Here is a 19086-nt window from a genome sequence, read left to right as displayed (position 1 = left end):
GTGTTGTCATTTACTCAAAATCATGAACTTTAAACAATCTCAGCTTTAAGATTTGTTCCTTTTTTTGTCAAGAGCCCTGCGACATGCTAACATCAATATGACAATCACAGTAACCTATACGGTATCACTGGTTAACACTACACTACTACTACTAACACTACCTGGTTAAATAAAGGTTAAATAAAATAAATAAAAAAATACGGTATCACTGTTAGGATAAAGGAGGTATCTTTCATGTGTTTTTGTGACGCTCATACAGCTGTCTTAAACATCCTGAGAATCTCCAAATAATTCATTCAAGTTTTCTGGAAAGAAATAATTTGGTGACAGGGCAAAAAAAATGTTTTTCCAGAGGAATTTCCTTGAAAGGGCAGTCACACTCAAACCAGATTAAATAATGATCATTAATCACTGGAAACCTAATTATCCATGTTGGTTTGCCTGTAGACAAATACGTCTTTTATGCTTTCTCAGCATTTTATTGGAATTCATTTTAAGTGTACAAACTGAACAATGTCCCTATTTTACTTATAATTAGTGCCAAATTGCATCATGTGTTGTAGGAAATTACGAGGACATAATTAAGAATTTACAGACCCACAAGACAAGAGGATTAATGATAACTTAAGGGCATATATTATTAACTGTTGCGGGATTTCTTGTGTTTTTTATATTCACTTCATAATAAAATGAAAAGGACCTAAAGTCAAGTAAATAATGGTTCAACAGAGTGATCTAGGACAAAAAGTTCAGTTTAAAAAAGTGCTGCAGCTGTAACTCTCAGTATTATGAAAAATAAATTACGTAGTTATCTCTTTCATTGGGTTTTCCAACCCTAATTTTAATACCACAATCAGCAAACAAATGAAAAAATGTGAATAAAAACAGACATGGACAAGTACAAAAAAAACTGTCTTTACTTCAGAGTTCAGTACCTTTCTTTCCCCACCTGGTGTGAGACTCACTGGTTCTTCCAGGTTCCACCAGGAGGCGCCAGAGCAGAGCAAGAGCACAGCACAAATACCAGTACAAAAACAAAAAACAGAAACAGCAGAGAGAGCAAGAAAAGAAAGGCAACCCGGACATTGAATAAGAAAAATCAGGACAGAGAGAAGGAAGGATAGTTATAGACACCTTATACCATGACAGAAGTGTGAAAAAGGGGTATTTTTTCGCTCTTAAGTTATTTGGTCTACTTCAAGGCCTGTTGCAGCGCAGAGGCCAGAATATAAACAAACAGATCAGACAGTTACTGCATTGATTCACATGCAACCCTCCCCGTCCATCTTTTTTTTGTTTTGTTTTTTTTTTCTTAAAAAAAGGACTATGCACATTTGATATGACATGATGTCACTACTTGCTATGCCAACACCATCCAAAAGCACTGATTTCACAATTCATGTGTACTGCAGAGATAAAAAGAAATGGTTGACTCAAATGTACTGTATAAAAACCAAAACATCATACTGTATACAACCAAGACACATAAGCTCAACTTATTATTTTGTTCATTGGTCAACTCTCTGGCATGTTCACAACTGATGGAGTTCCAGACATATGTTTTGTCTTAATATTTACAGCTATTTTGGTGGTAAAGTCCTCTTTTCGCAAGGTGTGAACGAAATCTGGGTCTCCTTTGGATTAATCAGCACTGAGTACAAAATGACGGACAGAAGAAGTACAGGGTGTGTATGAACGTGTGCAGGACTTTGCAAATTAACTTGTGTTGTTTTTCCCCCTAATTGTCTTTATGTATATGATTTTACACTGCACTGTTCTTTTCCATTTGCTTGCATTTAAAGGCTAATAAGGTGGGAGGGCGGTGGTCGATGGAGAAGTTTGATGGCAAATAAAGCAGCGAATCAACTAATGAATGAAACCAAAGTCAGTTTTAGATTTTCAGGCACTCTTTCAATATTTTTTTGATTGGATTATCATACAGTATCAGTTTTGATTAAAGCCGTGAAAATCATAAAATCTTGCCACTTTGAGTCATTGTATAAATGCACAGTAGGAGAAGATCACAACATTACATGTCCCTCCTAATGGGGGTTTGTGTGTGTGTGTGTGTGTGTGTGTGTTTGAAATATCATATTCATTTGAGTGTGACTGAGTGAGTCAATCACAGTTAAGTCAGTGCGTGAGCCTCCGTGCCAGTCAGTCGCAAAGTGTGTGAGGTAGTGTGTTGGTGTCAGTGCTTTGCTGGTTGGCAGGCTAGATGTCTAAAGGACTGTGTAGTTTAACATTCATCAAGATTCTTTAGGGGAGGGGGGAGGAAAAATCATTTGCCTTGAGTCACTCAAAGTGCTTTATATAAGCATGAATATCAATGAGTTTGTTTCTCTGTGTAGTGAACGAGTAAAGGGCTAGTAAAGAGAAAGTTGGGAAAGTAGCTGACATGACACACAGGTCATTCGATTTGATCAGAGCAAAGAGAGTCTCTATTAGTCCTTATGCGTCAAAACCGCCACGCTGCTCCCTTGTCGTCCACTCCTCAACTCTCATTAGCTGCCACCAGCTGCCCTAATCCCTGGCGCACAAACACAGCCTGGATGTCCTTGGTCTTGATGCAGAAGTCACAGGCCCAAACGGCGGCGCTCTCTCGAGTCAGCAGCCCGTACGCCGGCTCTGTCAGGCCTGTGCAGTCACGGTGGAACCAGCGTTGGCACGAAGCCTCACACAGGATGGCGTCCTGATCGTCGTGCACCTCCGCCATACAGAGGCCGCAAGGGAAGACCATGCCAGGGCCACCGGGTTTCCCAGGGCCAGAACCAGGCCCAGTAGAGGGTGCAGCTGGGCCAGGGGGTAGGGGAGACTGGGTGTTTGGGGTGGAGGTGGAGTTAGAGGGAGGGTTGGGGTTGCTGCCGGGAGTGTTGCCGCCGTTGTTGTTGGTCATGTTGTTCTGACCTGAATTGGGGGCCGCGTTTGTCATGGGACCACCAGCACCGGGAGTGTTGTTCTGCTGGTTGTAAGGGGTAGAACCCGGGGCAGAGTTAGGCGGAGTGGATTGTTGCTGCTGCTGCTGGTTAGAGTTGTTCGAGTTGGGGGTGTTTGTGTTGTTGGGGGGTTGTAGCTGACTGGGTGGAGGATGCTGATGCTGGCCTGATCCATTCAGGGGTCCAGTTGGAGAAGAGTTAGGGTTAGGCTGGGGTGGTGCTGAGGGAGGTTGACCAGGGGTGTTTGCGTTGGGCTGCTGGACGTCAGGGTGGCCCGGGAAGCCTCCTCCTGGCTGTGGTGGGCCAGAGTTAGGAGGAGGGCCAGGAGTGGTATTATTTGGAGGGGGGCCGTTGGGATTTAGGTTAAGCTGCTGCTGCTGCTGAGGCCCAGGTGGGGCTCCTCCTCCACCAAAGTTCTTTCCATCCTCGTTTCCGGGTCCTGGCGGGCTGGGCCCTGGGTAAGGGCCATCCTGCGAGGGAGGGAACTGCCCTTGAGGGGGCATACCTGGCAACCCACCCACCATGTTGCCTCCTGGGCCGCCACCCATTCCCCCCATCATGTTCATCCCAGGACCCATGCCTCCTCCCATGGGAGGCAGGGGGCCATGTGGGGGCCCTCTTGGGCCTCCACCACCAGGTAATGGTGGGCTGTTGAATGGGTGCCCACCCTGTCCGTGCTGCTGCTGTGGTGGCATGCCAAAGCGCGGGTGAGGTGGCCCCCCTCCCCCAGGACCTCCCATAGCCCCTGGAGACAACATGGGGTTGAAGCCTGGCCCAGGGTGCATGGGTGGACTGAAGTTTGGTGGCATATTGAACTGAGAAGGTCCTCCAGGGGGGAATCCACCACCTCCTCCTCCTCCCCCACTGCCGCCTCCACCGCCACCTCCAAAGCCAGGCATGCCTCCAAAGCCTAACTGGTGGTGAGGTCCAGCGTTGGATGGGGGGCCGAACGGAGGCCTTCGTCCAGGCTGGCCGCCACCCGGTCCTCCTGGGCCTCCCATGAAGCCCATGCCGCCGCCCATTCTGCCTCCACCGCCATACCCACCTCCTCCGCCTGCACCCGGGCTGGGAAGAAATGGAGCACTGACTGGTCCACCTGCCGCACTAGGTCGGGATGGGGGTCCGAAGTCATCGTCAAAGGGGTTGGAGGCCACAAGGTGGTCCACCATGGGGGTAGGAGGGGGTGCAAACTCAGTGAGGTGGGAGAACCCCGCAGCCTAAAACAAAAAAGAAAAAAATGGAAATACATTTTTGTCTTAATTACTTTGACCTTATATTGCTTATTATAGTTCTTATTTGTTAACAAACACAGAGTGCATTTTTAATGTCGTAAAGCAAACTGATTTCCAGTAGCTTACCTGAGTGTTAGATTTCCTCGCCTTCTTCTTCTCCGGGCTCTTCATCTGTGAAGCTGAAATGGTAAAATATGGAGGGAAGGGGTGGAAAGGGGAGAATATAATATTATCCACCACAAAATTGGGCCTCCATGTTTCATGCTATTAGTCCACCACCAATCAGGTGCAGCATCACATTTGGATCGGCCAATACCCCTTAGTGACAGAGTGGAGCAGCTTTAGACCTAGGGCCTCTTTTTCAAGTCCAACAGTTGGGATGGATTCAATGATGGGACATAGACTGGCATGAGGACAAGATGCTGAACATCCAGGCGTTATCATCACCAAGGTTATGAAGCCTTGAATCGCAAATGACCCAGGCAGACCAAATGACCCAGGCGAGAGGGAGAGAGGCCGCAAACAGAGGCAGAAGAGGTAAGGTCAATGAGGGAGACAGGAAAAGACGAAGACATGAGAACGAGGAAACGGAGCTGAAGGTACATTGATAGCAAGATAGACATGAACCCCGATCACAGATCCACTCTGTGAGAAACAGCCACCACCGGAGACAGTCGTGAAGTTTACATATGGGGGAGGCGAGGAGGGATTTGCTAACAGCACCAGTGCAGCCCATTGCAGCGCAGTAATGGATGATTCCGATCTGATTGGGAGATGGGTGAAATTAATTCCTACCTTTGCTTCGTTTTCCTTGTCCCGCCAGTAGTCTCCCCGATTCGGCTGCCATTAGCTAATATGACTGTTGGTGAAGTGGCATATCACCGTTCATATGCAAGAAAAAAAAAGTTAAAAATGACGACGTCTTGAAGGCTTTGAGCCGAGTAGGTGGAATCTGCCTTCAGGTCATGTCAATAACGTTAAAATGATTATCATCACAGCAAAAACACGTTTTAGTAACTTAATTAGATTATAACGCCGGCCCAGGTCTGAAAACTCCTTCCAGCTGCAAATCTTTCGCCACGGTGTCTGTCACGCCGGGATTTGGTCGCCAAATAAGCGTCAGGTAAACGGAGCTGGTTAAGCTTAATCAGCACAAGTTCGTCTTGTTGCCAGTTTCTATACGCTCAGTGAAACTGGTTGCTTGCTACCTGGCGTGAATGCCAGTACAAGCAAGTTACAGAGCACCCCACCTCCCTCTCTAAATGATCACTTACAGATGTGTAGCAAGGCACCCGACCAGCTAGCTCACGCAAGCTAGTTACTACCTTGGCTAACTAGCTAGCCACGTTACTCAATGTGGCTTGCTAGCAGCGTTGAGATTTCAACCAGTAGCCGCAACAACGTAACATGAACCGAAACTGTGATTTATATATCGACATTCATTTGTGACAATGTGCACTTGATCTCACTCATCACAGCATTTGTAAGATAAAGAAATCGACCATGTTTTGAAAACTGTTGTTTACTATGCTAACATTAGCTTGCTAGCTAACGTTAGCATGCCACTGAAGATAGCTAGCCATCTTGCAGACTGTCTTGGAAGCAAACTGTACCCTTTCTCCGTTGCTTGCGCAGCTGTCCTTTAAATTGAAACTCTCTGGTGTGTCATTGCCAGCAAACCAGTCCTCACTCGGTGTATGCTTGTTGATCCACCATTCAACTATAATTCATTCAAAAACGCAAATTTTGCCATAATTATCATGGCCTTCTCTCGCCACCGGACAAAGAGGGACAAACAGGAGTATCGCGCACCACGGAAGGTTCCATCTCGTCGCAAAAATGGGGGTGTCGGTAAGTATACCTCGTGAATATGAAAATCATTTTTCAAATGAATGATTTCAACACATTAACTAATTTATAACGTATTAAATAATACGTGTACATCCTCAAACAACTGCAAGAAAAGGCGTCGTTCACTGTATGTATTTTAATCTAAAGAAATGGTGTCATACCTTTCATTGGCATATGTGGAACAGCTCAGAACGGACCATTTCCCAACTCTAGCCTGCGCAATTAAAGAAGGGGTGGACATTAATTAGACAGCCAATTAAGCACATTATCAAGTGACACTATGATTAATATTGAATTAACGTCCAACATCAAAATATTAATAAAACTGTCATCTTCAATTTAAGTCGTTATCTGAGTAAACTTTCCCATGAATGGAGAGAGCCTACTGTGTGCAGATGTCATTGGTAGCCTATTGCCCATGCCTCCGAATCAAAAATAATTGAAATACCAGTCTGGTTACTGTTTGTTTTTTTTCTCAATAGCATTTAGACTTGTGTGTAATAAATATGTCACAATTCTTTGTGGGTTACCTGGCCATAAAGTCATGCCATATTAAACTCCCAAAATAACAATTCTACCGGGGTGTCTACAATTAAAAGCTTATCACCGCCCACCCGGTCCTGCCTCCCCCTGTTAACTTCAGATCCCCCTCCCCTCTTCTTTACTCCAGGCGCAGTCAGGAGCCTCATCGCAACAGGAGCAGGCTGTGAAAGACCAGATAAGCCACTCTGGGAATGGGACCACAAATCAGAAGCAAGAAGAACTTTGCCTTCTTTCGAGTCTTCCCACTCCGAAGACATCTATTCATTCAAAGGGAATAAACTTTAAAAGTGAGCAGAAGAAGAAACAGGTGTAAGAAAAGTACAAATGGGATAAAGTATTTTTTTCTCCTTTGCCAAACAGGCATGCAGGCTGTAAGTTTTTATTAACAATCCTGTAAAGTTGAGTCAGTGAGTTTTAAAAGCATTTATGACATGCTTTAGAGTGAGGTGTGGAGGCTCTATCCTAGAAGAAAGCAGCGGAAGTCTTTTGTTGGAAAGGCTGTGATTTCTAAAGGTGCGTCTCAGGGGCCCTGCTGGTGCATGGCGCTAAAAGGTGTCGAAGCAAGCACAGACGTTTATTGGTTTCCATCTGAGTTACAATGGCGAAGTGGTTCAAAGAGTTCCCCATCAATCTGAAGAATGGTACCGACAGGATCCGCTCAGCCTCCGAATCAGGCTCACAACCAAGAGCCAACAAGCCCGGGCTGGTAGCTAGCATTGGTACCAAAACAACAGGCTCCAAAACGGGCCATCGCAAAAACTCCTCTTCTGACAGCACAGGCGGAGGAGGAGGTGGGGGAGTTGGGTCTCTCCTGTCCGGGAGAAACCGAAAAAACTCAGCTATAGAGCTGAGTAAAAACGGTGTGAGTGCACCGAAAGATGGGAAAGTTTGGGACAACCTGCTGTCCGGTAAAAGTCGTAAGAACTCCAAAGCGGAGCCGGTGTTTGAGGAGCAGCAGCAGCACAGACCTCTGAAGAGTTCTCCATCTGCTACCGCGTACATCAACCGGCTGATCCGAGTGGACAAACAGGACAAAAGCCCCAACTTCAACAGCAGCACCATCACCAACCAAGTGGTACCTGAAGCAGAGAAACCTGTGCAGAGTAAGACAGAAACTGTGAGTAAGCAATGTTAAGTATCACTCTACTAAACACGATATAAAGTTGTTCAAATTAGAGTTTGAGTCAGTCAGCTATAGACCAATTACTTCACTAAATGTTAATACATCATTTAACAGCAGTATAGCGAAACTTTGTACTGAAATACTGTGCAATACTGCACTGTAAAATAAGTAGGCCTACAATTTTGATGCATATACTTTACTTGAGTTCTTCCATATTCTGCTTCCTTATAACCCACTACATTTCAAAAGTATATACAAGGCTATACTTTTTAATCCACTACATTGCAACTTAAGTTACTGGCTAATTTACAGACAAGGATTATTACTAGACAGTACAATCAACAAGTATGTATTAAATTAAACTACCTGGCAGTAGAAAAAGTGATTACCGGATTGATGTTTTATTCTGAATTGGGCCATCAACATCATGAGTACTTTTACTTTAAGTACTTTATTTGATGGTAATATTTATGTACTTTTACTCCAGTTAAATTTGAATGCATGACTTTTACATGTAATAGAGTATTTTAGATTGTGATAGTAAATCTAAACACCAGTGTTGTGACGTTCACGAACAATCCGATTCTTTTGAACAGCTCTCTCAACCGAGTCGTAGGTGAGAGTCGCTCTTTATAGTTGTGCCCAAATCTCACTGCCTGCCCTAGATCCACTCCCCTTTATGCTGACATTACCACAGGTAGCTTTTTTCAACTGCAACTCTGTTATACTAGGTCACGTGCAGCGGAATCATGTCAGCAGTAATAGTGCTGACGGTGAGCAACATTATAACCCTCCAGCACGTTTGTTTTTGTTGACATCTCTGTTGTCTGTTGTTGGCAAATCAATGTCAATGATGAATTATTCCTACATTAATGTAAGATAAGATAAAACTTTATGAATGCCGAAGGAAATAACAGTGCCAGATAGCTCCAAACATTATTCTGCTGTTTCCTTTTAAAATTTAAAAGTGCAGAGTTTTAAATCTGCGCGTTGACACGGGAGAACAGAGTGCAGGCCAATCGTGAGTCCGACCACTCTCTCACCTTGGACCTTATGGAGTCATAAGATCCGGCTCCCTTCAAAGAGCCGTAATTCCCAACACTACGAAATACCTCTTCCACCCCTGATAATTGTAATCTGATTATAATGAAACTTTAAAATAACAACCACAGTTATTATTTAGCTGCCTAATTACACATTTTGACACTTTAAGTGCATTTTCACTGCTATTTTTTCTGAAATTTGCTTATAATTAACCGTCTAGTGTTGTTTTTCTACTTTTAATTAAACCATTGTTCATCGATCTTTTGTACGGAAGCCCAAAGCGGACATGCATCCATACATTTTACCCGTGGTAACAAGTAATTTCTAGTTGTTTTCCTCAAGATCTCAGCTTATTTTTCTTGTTTTCTCGGGATGGATGCATGTCCGCTTAGGGCTTCCGTACTTTTCAGTTGGGTTGTGAATTTAAACAGCGTTAGTTTAATTTTTGGTAGCTTCCTCCAATTCAGCAGCGCAACACACTAAGCTCCACCAAAAATAACATGTCGTGTCATCAATAGTGCTGACAATAAAGCAGCGATGACCCAGTCCAAGCTCTGAAAATTGATATTATTGTTTCAATTTCTCCCTCCCCCTTTGTCTCTGCTACCCCCATTGTGTCCACTCCTCCCAGTTTGTCTTTCTATCTCTCTCGCTCTTCCTCTCCACCCCTCGTCCTTACACCCACCGTCCCCGCCTTGAATACAAAGCTGCGGTCAGATGTGAGGCCTTACCTTCCGCTCCTGATCTGGCTCAGTATTCCCCTTCTCTCACCCCCCTCATCCTTTTCTTTCACTACAGTCAGGCCCCCTGGTGAAGGCTATCATGTTATAAAAAGTGTCGTGTTATTTGACACCTAGGCGCTAACACAAGTCCCCTCCGGGTCGCCTTTGAAAAAAAGAGAGAAAGATTGAGAAGTCAGGGATAGTGATAGTGAAGAGAAAACAACAGATAAAAGAGAGGGAGAGTGAAATATGGCTTTTGTATATCAGAAAGGAGAAAACCCCCCATTTGTGATCTCAAACTCATGTTTGCAGCAGCCACATGTTTAGAATAACTAGTTTCTCTCTTAACTAAACACGTAACTTCACCCCAAGTTTCAGCATGTCAAATTACTGCTACTTTATCCAAACACCAACAAATGCCAACGTTTCTCTGGCAGGGGAACACAACTGGAAGCGATTAGAGAGGAACAACTTCATTTTACGGCCTGCACCATTGTCTCCTGGCTAGCAGCTTGTAAAATAAACAAATTATACGACACTGATAAGTATGACAAAAGAGTCGGCATGACTAGGGGGAGTAGAATGCAGGTTGTTGACAGAGAAGAAAATAGTCTTTACTATCAAAGTGCCTCTTAAGTTGAGGTGTAAAAGCAGGTATTCTTCTGTCTAGGTGAAGCCTGTCGAGTAGTTTACTGCAGTTAGATAAACATCTTTTTGTCTGACAGGCAGGTTATTTTCATGCTAATGTTTACTGATTTTAAACTAGCGCTAAAACACTTAATAATGTAGCCAATATAAAAATGATTGGCGACCGTTTTGAATATTGATATACTGTTTCATTAATCTCCAAAAAGATGGTTAGATATTCATATTACTATAAACTGTATTCACACAGTGGCCATTTTCAGCAGATATCACACAGGGTGGGAAGCTTAAATGCTAGCTAACATTACCGCAAGCCGCAAGCTAGGAGTTTGTATCTTAAGACAATATAAAGTGATCATTTTAGACAACAGCGGACATTAGCGACCTATTTCCAGCAAAAATTATTGTTAGCTAATGTCTGTGAAGGTTCTCAATCATCCAGGTCATGGTAATTCGAAGCTTAATTTTTAAGCTTTATTTTTTACCCTCTGTGTGCTGATTCTTTCCTATTGTATTGTACTGTATAAGCTGCTGGAGACTGAATTTCCCAGAGGGAGTCATCCCAAAGGGATCAATAAAGTTGAGTCTAAGTCTAAGTCTAAGTCTTAATCCAAAAGGCAACTGGACTTGGCTTGAAATTGGATTAAGCTTCGAATTGTCAGCTAATATTGCTGCTAGCTAGCTAGTTGTATTACAGTAATGTTAGCTAGGAATTGGTTGAATGCTAATGTTAGCTGTTGTCTAAAAAACAACTCAAATGATTAGCTAGGTTTATATCATTAGCAGTGAGACATTCTCCTCCTACCCTTATGACATTAGAGGGAAAATGTCCACCGTGTGAATGTGGTGAATAACAGAGTTGTAGAAGATGGATATTTCAGCCATTCATCTGTTACTTTAAGCCCATGGTTCTCAATTGGTGGGACGGGACCCAAAAGTGGGTCGCAGAGCAGTTTTCATTGGGTCGCAGATGTGTGCTTGAAAAAAAGAAAGTTGTGCTTTTATTTTGAAGAACATGGGTTTCCTATGCATCCGTGCATGCAGTAGTAGTTAAGTTTTTTCACACTCCATGTATCCACTGATTGGGTAATCCTGGCTACAGTTACATTTAAATTCTTGAAACTTGATGAGCCCTAATGTAGTTGCATTTATTATGCAGTTTTTTCTTAGTTTATTTCTGTTGAAAATAGGCGGCTAATTGAATAAATTTTAGAGGAAATATTCAATCAATCAATCAAATTTTATTTGTATAGCGCCAAATCATATCATCTTATCTCGAGGCACTTTACAAAATGAGCAGGTCTAGATCTTTGTTATGTTATTTAAAGAGAGGCCCAACATTAATCACCGTGAGTAGCACTTAGCAATATTTGACACATTGGCAGAAAAACTTCCTTTTAACAGGCAGAAACCTCGAGCAGAACCAGACTCATGTTGAACAGCCATCTGCCTCGACTGGATGGGCCGAAAATGGGATAGAAGGAGATGCAGGATAGAGACAGGCAAAGAGAGCAACAACCACATATGTTCTTGTTACATGAACAACAACAGACACATACTTATATAATACATATTTTCCTCTAATGCACTGCTACCTAATGGTCATATTGTTCGACTATTATTCCATGATGTTTTGTTCAATCTCAGGTCCAAACTGCACCATTTTTCATAAATAAGCAGCTGAAGTGGGTAAAAAATTTCTGAAATTTACGTCTCGATTTGTCATTAAGGGGATGGTGGTGGGTCCTTAGGCCAGACCAGTTGAGAACCACTGTTTTAAGCTCTCCATGTCAACCTATGTTCAGCCTTGTTTTCTGTGGTATCATTCTAAGAGTTGAAAGTATCTTTTCAATCCAGGTGATCATACTTGAGGATTATGCAGATCCCTTTGATGCTCAGAAGACCAGAGAGCAAAGGGAAGCAGAGAGGGTTGGAGAGAACGATGGTTACATGGAGCCTTATGATGCCCAGCAGATGATCACAGGTAAGACTTTCATTCATAAATTCTCACTGCCTTTTCTTCTAGCTTCTGGATTCCCGTTTCACCCTCCCAGTCCGAGCAGTGAGATGTGAACTCGCTCCCCCAGTGCTCTCCGTACCCCTGCGGGGTTGCCCCGCAACTGTTTTGCGTTCGGACAATGGGTGCAGTTTCCTGCCCCTGCTTCCTCTTTCCTGTCTCTGTTTCCTGGTACTATTCTCTAAAAAGGAAGTTGACCCTCATTGCTCCCCCCCTCCTCCTCCTCTCTGTGTAACCCCCTATATGGACCTGTCTGGCCATTTATCAAAACTTCCCAGCGTTGAGGAAGGCTGGTGGTCCCCTCATCCAATCACATGCTCTCCTGACCTTTCCTTCCATCACTCCATTGTTTCACCTAGGAGTGTTACACAATAGCCTGCTGTGAATGTGAACATGTTTTATTGCAGCGCTCTGTAGTAGATTTGGCTTCAATCACAGCTTCCAGGCCTCCTCAGAGAAGTCTACAGAGGATGTGATGATGTGACCGAGTCAATTTATGAGGCTTAAATCATACCGAGGAAGTGAGCAAGAGTCTGATGTCAACTTGACTCATTATAAGGATATGACAGTAGGCCAGTATTATTATTCACTCTCTATACAACAGCTGAGATCAGTTAGCAGAATCAAACTCTATGTATGTAACATGTTCCTGAAGTTTTACCATGCTGGCTCTTATGATTCAAATAAAACTGCTTATAGAACAAAGTGAGAGCTGAAGTCTGGAAAAAGAAGACCAGATCATTGGAAAAGTGTTTACATCAATTCTCATAGAAAGTATTCTCAGCATTATTTTCTTTTCTTAATCTGTGGACAGACTTCCTTATATTTCCTAATTTGACCAAGAGTGTCTGACAGCACAGGGGTATAAATCAAACTGCTGATAAAATGAGTCAGTCACAATTTCACATCGTCATAGACCATTTATCAGGGTGGTATCCAGTCTAAAGTTATATCTAAGGGCGTTGACAATAGTTAATAAATCGCATACCAATGTTTACAGATCGGTTATTAGCCATTAATAAGAAACCTTTGGGCTGTCAGGATGTGAAGAATCCCTTTCACTGATTGGACCGTATAACAACTCGTCTTTATGACCAAAATGTGTGCATTCACAAATGATTATGTTAGTTATTTAGCAGCCTGTAGAAACAACTTTAAAGTCCTTTATAAGGAGTGCCTCATTAGAAATGATATGCTGTTGAGGGGGCCGCACGGTCATGCAGTGGTAAGCGCTGTTGCCTCACAGCTAGAAGGCCACTGGTTCAAACTGTGCTCGTGTATGCGTTGGTTCCCTCTGGGGTCTCCGGCTTCAAAGACAAAGACATGCTTATAAGGTTAACTGGTGGGTGTGAGTGCGAAAGGTTGTCTGTCTCTATATGTCAGCCCTGTGATTGACAGGCGACCAGCCCAGGGTGTACCCTGCCTGTCGCCCAATGACAGCTGGGATAGGCTCCAGCCCCCCGCGACCCTGAACAGGATAAGCGGTATAGATAATGGATGGATGCTGTTGAGGTTACTGAATCTTGCACCCTGGCATTTGTATGTTATTCTCTCGGTGCTTTCAGACTTCTCTCTCATTTTTAATCAGAATGGGAAACTTTAGGTTTCATCACATGTGTCTGTTGTTCGTTATCAGTTGGTTTTGACTGCTTTGTGAGTTTTTTTTCTTTAGTCTCTTGGACATTTATGGTATGATACCTTTTTAGACTGTATTAAGAGTGGGCATAACCAACTGTCAATTCCCCCATTGGTTTGTTGACTATATTTCTGATGCTTTGTGTTTAGCAAATCTAGGTCTTCTGAAGCTAAAGTGATGATATTTGGATTGTAAGATTTGGGCCGGACGTGCGGTAGCAAACTTGTTAACAGCTAACAGCTCACAGCCTTTTTTGAAGAAGACATAAAACTAGCAATGGAGACGTTAAACTCATCAGGAAAATGTTTACTGTGCTGATTAATTAAGCTAGAAGTTGGAAGACTTCTTGCTGCAGCTGGTGGACTCGCCCCCTGGTGGCCATTAGAAAGAATGCAGGTTTAAAGAATGGCTACACTTTTCATATCCAAGGCCACTGTCTACAATTTATATTGAGTCTTTTGTGCTCATTTCACAAACAATATTTTAATCTTCTCTGCCCTCAAAGAGATCAGACGTCGGGGGTCAAAGGACCTGCTGAAGGTGTGTGTGCTGATGGAGGCGAGTGAGGGAGCAGCTGAGGAAGGTCAGCCTGCGCCCTTGCAGATTTACGACGTCCCATATGAGGGGAGCAGTGAAGGTGACAAGGCTTTAGTGACGCGGCCTGAGCTGGATCCTCGCCCCCCCGCTGAGTACGAGCTGCCCTGGGAGTGGAAGAAGGAGCAGATTGTCAGGACGCTGTCAGGTACAACAATAGTCTGTTACAACTTCACAAAATGATACCTGAGAACAAGCGTGAGGACGTTTTTGCTTCTGAAAACACCTTGACAGAATTTCCTGCTCTTTGTTAAAGCACCTAAATTAAATATAAATACATCACGGACTTTAGGCTGTCCCAGTTTAGCTGAACTAGTAAGCACTAACATTTATATAACATAGTTCCAGCCCTGCATCTTCTCTGCTTTGAATCAATATGAAGTATATTTGTTCAAAACATATCTCAGGCCGTCTCTGCATTCATATTTTATATTCTGCATCGACCGACAGCATACCGAATAACATCGTGCATGAATCATCAAACTGCTGTCTTCTTATTTTAGACTTTCTGGAGGCTTCAGCAGCCAGTTCAAACTCAGGCGTGGAGTCGGTTGTTTCTTTACATAAATACATATCTTCTCTCGTTATTCTCCTCTCCCAGCACAGTTTGACAGTCCTGAACGCCCCGCCAAAGATGAAACACCTCACCACACGCTCACGAGGAAGCCCCAACATTCGCCAGGCCAGCCGCAGCAGCAGCAGATTCAGAATCAGCATCGTAGGCAGAAAAGCTGGACCCAGAAGATCCTGAGATCCTCTCCTCCGACCCTGCCGCCATCCTCCACCCCTGGCAGCAACCCTGAAACAGAGGCCTGCTGTGTTGATCCCTCCCTGCCCCTGGAAAAGCAGAGGTGAGGAGGGATTTCCTTGTTGATAAATAAAACTTTAATATTTAATCACCTTTTTTTGACTGTTATTCTCACACTGCTTTAGAAGGAATTAAGATGTCAGAATGTGTCTGCATGTGTTTCCTCTTCATGTAATGAACCCCGACTCCAGAATTGTAATACATTTCAGTATTGCATAAGAGTGTTGCTCATTTCCAAGAGGTTTTTATATGAAATGAGGCTCTAGGTTTGATGAATAACAGATGAAATGTAATCCCACCCTCTGTCTCAGCTGGTACCATGGCTGTGTGACTCGCCAGGAGGCGGAGCTTCAGCTGCAGTCCTGCAAAGAGGCCAGCTTCCTGGTCAGGAACAGCGAGTCGGACAACAGCAAGTACTCCATCGCCCTCAAGTGAGTGTAACCTGAAAGTGCGGCCAGGAGTTTCTCAAGGGATGAAGTGTTAGCTATTGATCATATACAGTGAAAGTCAGTCTTACAGTTCTTATAACATTAACAATAACCTTTTAAAGGATAAGTAATATTTAATAGTCCAGATTATGACTTATAATAAAGACCAGAACAAAGAATAAAATTCACCGGTAAGCTTCAAGCTTAATGTCAAAGTAAAAATGACAAATGTTTTTTAGCTCAGTGGTTAAAGGAGCAACTCACCCCTGGAAAAGCCACTGTCAGTCAAAGCTGGTGTTCTCTGTAATTGATAGAAGCAATAATATTTGAAATTGGCGCCATAGCTGTGGAGAAAGTTGTACAAACAGCTCTTGGTTTCGCCCATTCTACATTCCTACAACACCCAGCATGCATTGCAGACAGAATCCGAAATACGACGAGAATATACCGGTGGATCTTCTAAAAAGTCTTCAGGTCTGCAGTCTACATTTCAAACCTGACGATTTTGAACGAGACTTGACATCGGAGGCGGGCGTCCTAGATTGAGGAAGTGTAATTTAGCGAGCTCTCTGGCCTCCACCAGATGACGTGTCAGACAGAGCCAAATTGCATTTTTTCCTACCATAACGGCATTAGCTCCCCATATTAGCATGATAGGACTGAGGTTGAAAATTGGCGAACTGGCTCTTTAAATCCCGCGGCCCATGTACAGAGTCGTCAATGCGGCTTTGCCACGTGTCATCTCCCACTCTCTCTTCCCCTGTTACCGACACTATCCACTGTCCTTTCACGTAATAAAGGCATAAAAGGCGAAAACAAGCAAATCTTGGGAAACAATAAATTAAAAGAAACACCTTCTCCTCTGATGAATTATTTACTAAAAGTTTGACTTTATTTTTGCCATTTTGACTTATTCCTTAAATGCAAAATAAAAATCTTCTTTCTTTTCTTTTTTTTTGCGACAGATCATTTTTAATCCCACACGCACGCTCCTGCTGCGGAAAATACTCACTGAAGAACAAAATGTATCCATACGCTACTGAAAATAGTCCCTGAAGAACTAACTGTTCACTCCTGTTTCAGTAACTTTAGCCACAGTATCCAGCTAATTAAGACGATAATACAGCCCTTTATGAACATTTCAATATATGTTTAAGGCTAATTCTAACAGATTTACATTGACAGTTGGAGCAAGAGACAAGCTAACACATTGTTGAGCTTTTCCTGAAACTTTTGGAGAACAAGAACCCTGTTGAATAATGATTAAAACACAGAATAATTTGCAATATGTTTAAACTTGCATGATGCAAAATTAGATCAATATACAAGAGTGATCCATGTTTTAATTGGACAAAAAGCTCAGAATGTTAACACACATGAGACCAACATGAGTCAACTCAGTCTTAATGAATTCAAATCTCTCCTCTGTGCGACTCAGGACGAGCCAGGGCTGCGTTCACATCATCGTCGCCCAGACCAAAGAGAACGGCTACACCCTGGACCAGAGCAGCTGCGTGTTCCCCAGCATCCCAGAGGTGGTGCACCACTACTGCACCCAGCGTCTGCCTTTTAACGGCGCCGAGCACATGACTCTGCTGCACCCAGTGCCTCGCGTGCACTGACTCCACCCAGGCTGAGCTTAGGTATACAAATGAAACACGCCTCTGGGCCTCACATGGACAAAATGTATCCAAAGATAACCTCACCTCTGATCAAGTGTACTTCTACTTATCTGCCATTTTCAGCAAGTCTCACTTTATAACTTGACTCTACTATTTGTGTTTTTTAATTATTGTTGTTTGATCATCAGTTTGCAGCTCACTCTGCGTTTAGAAACCTCAGACGCCTTCTTCCTCTGTCTTTATTTCCCTTTGATGTGCAGCTGATGCAAAACATCCAAGCTGCTGTTTTGCATGTGAACAAGGAGGAAGCTCAGCGCTGCCTCCGAGGGTCTATTAATGATTGAATGTGACTCAAACGCAGATGTGGTGTTAATCATCCAATGAGGCTCAATCAGAAGCTGCACATATACTACTTTAGTTATTGCTACTAAGTGAAGCAGAAAGTGCTTTTAATGTGGAGGGAAGCTCTCTTTCTCCCCCTGGTGGATGTGCTGGTACACTGCACCAACATGCAAAGAATGTCCTTTTTTCCCCTCAAAATTAACAGTCTATCAAATCTGCCCACAGAGATATCGTCCCTCTGATCAAGATATGAACAAAGACGCTCTTTTTTATGTTTATGCTCGCAGCATTTTTCTTATTTATGCTCTTATGCTTGTTAGTTGTCTGTAACCGCTGTCCCTTGAGGATGTCCTCTGTTGTACTGTGAATGAGGGAGTTGTTTCTTCTCTATTATCTGCACTGTGAAGAGCGGGGTGATTCATCCTGATGCAATGTGCTTAAAAAATGACGTGCATTTACAAGAGTTAGGGCCTGAACTTCAGTTCATCTGGAGTTTCCTCCAAACAAGCCGCTTCGTTCTGGATAATATCTGTGAAATAAACAGCAATTTGTGGTTGAAAAACATTGCAGAAACAAGTCTTAAATAAAACTTAATTTACATGAGTAAGTATAAGAAATAAAGGACAAATATTTAAGTAAAGTAAACAAGAAAAAACTGTTTTAATATCCGTATAAGAAGTGTTTTTATTCTTCATTTAGACCCCCTGTAGCTAAACAGAAATGTCGTTCTCCCTCAGGGTCTAATGCCCCTCGGTGCTAAGAGGCAGAACACCCAGCAGAAAAGTTGTAACTGTATTTTATTCACTTTTTTTTGTATTCTTAATATCATTCAAACATTTGACATGTCATGCGTTCTTTTAAAGTATAGATATGCTGGAAATTGACTCTGCAGCACAGCCTGTTAGCCGTCAGGAGGGCAATAAAATATGACATAACTGAGGTTAGATTTTGTCTTGTATGTTTTTGGAGGTGTGCCATTCCCACGTCTCTTCAAAGATTTAATGGATGTCAGGTTGTAGTTTTTGGCAGAGCCCCGAAGAGACACACCTGCTTTACATTTCTCCTCTTCTGATATGTGGAGACCTGTTGTTCAAACATTGTAAAACAGAATGAAATCAAAGACCATGAATCTCAATGCTGGAGATCCTCTGTGAGCTTCTCTCTGATCCCAATAAATCAACAACATAAACAGTAAAATGTGCGGGTGTCTGTGTCAGTGATGTGCGCGCTGAAAGTGAATGATCAAAGCATCCGACTGTCTCGTCGTCCCAGAGGATGCAGCCTCTTCACAGATCCTGGCATGACTGAATGAGGGCATTTTTGAGCATAATGAATCTTTAAACTTAGAGCTTGATTGTGATTTCAGCTGTTCGGGAGTTTGTCTGGATGTTAAGTCCTCAATTTGGCTAAAAGGGAATTGATTATTACGTCAGGTGGGGAGGCGAGGTTGAGCAGGGAGATAAGGTTTTAAGCCGAGGATCATGTTGAGGACAAACATCTTACATACCTGCGTGAAGCAGTGTGTAGATCAGAGCTAAATGCA

The 19086-nt window shown here is 43.1% G+C and overlaps 2 protein-coding genes across 2 annotated transcripts; one reads left to right on the top strand and one right to left on the bottom strand.

Annotated features, from left to right (window-relative positions):
* Positions 1 to 1631: 1631 nt before the first annotated feature.
* On the bottom strand, positions 1632 to 5952 carry pygo2 (pygopus homolog 2 (Drosophila)). Its single transcript, XM_069682130.1, has 4 exons — positions 5782 to 5952; positions 4964 to 5027; positions 4295 to 4347; positions 1632 to 4153 (listed from the first exon to the last, which is right to left on the bottom strand). The coding sequence occupies exons 2-4, from the start codon at positions 5013 to 5015 to the stop codon at positions 2495 to 2497; spliced, it is 1764 nt and encodes a 587-aa protein (XP_069538231.1). The 5' UTR covers positions 5016 to 5027; positions 5782 to 5952; the 3' UTR covers positions 1632 to 2494.
* Positions 5953 to 7101: 1149 nt separating this feature from the next.
* Positions 7102 to 17462, top strand: LOC138609239 (SH2 domain-containing adapter protein E-like). The gene is given in 7 exon segments (XM_069681873.1): positions 7102 to 7153; positions 7156 to 7679; positions 11954 to 12080; positions 14255 to 14491; positions 14945 to 15194; positions 15463 to 15582; positions 17018 to 17462. Coding segments are annotated over 7 exon segments (1494 nt in total). The 3' UTR covers positions 17202 to 17462.
* Positions 17463 to 19086: the final 1624 nt, after the last annotated feature.

Source organism: Semicossyphus pulcher, unplaced genomic scaffold (genome assembly GCF_022749685.1).
Source record: "Semicossyphus pulcher isolate SPU_LCO1_2020_fin unplaced genomic scaffold, fSemPul1.0.p SCAF_5, whole genome shotgun sequence".
Taxonomy (NCBI): Eukaryota; Metazoa; Chordata; class Actinopteri; order Labriformes; family Labridae; genus Semicossyphus; species Semicossyphus pulcher.
Note: the sequence above shows the minus strand (reverse complement) of the source record. Positions and strands in the feature narration are given on the sequence as shown.

Coding starts and splice junctions, on each gene's coding strand:
- pygo2 (XM_069682130.1), bottom strand. CDS start 5,015: ATGGCAGCCGAATCGGGGAGACTACTGGCGGGACAAGGAAAACGAAGC. Junction 4,348..4,963: donor ACAAGGAAAACGAAGCAAAG/GTAGGAATTAAT, acceptor TTACCATTTCAG/CTTCACAGATGAAGAGCCCG. Junction 4,154..4,294: donor CGAGGAAATCTAACACTCAG/GTAAGCTACTGG, acceptor TTTTTGTTTTAG/GCTGCGGGGTTCTCCCACCT.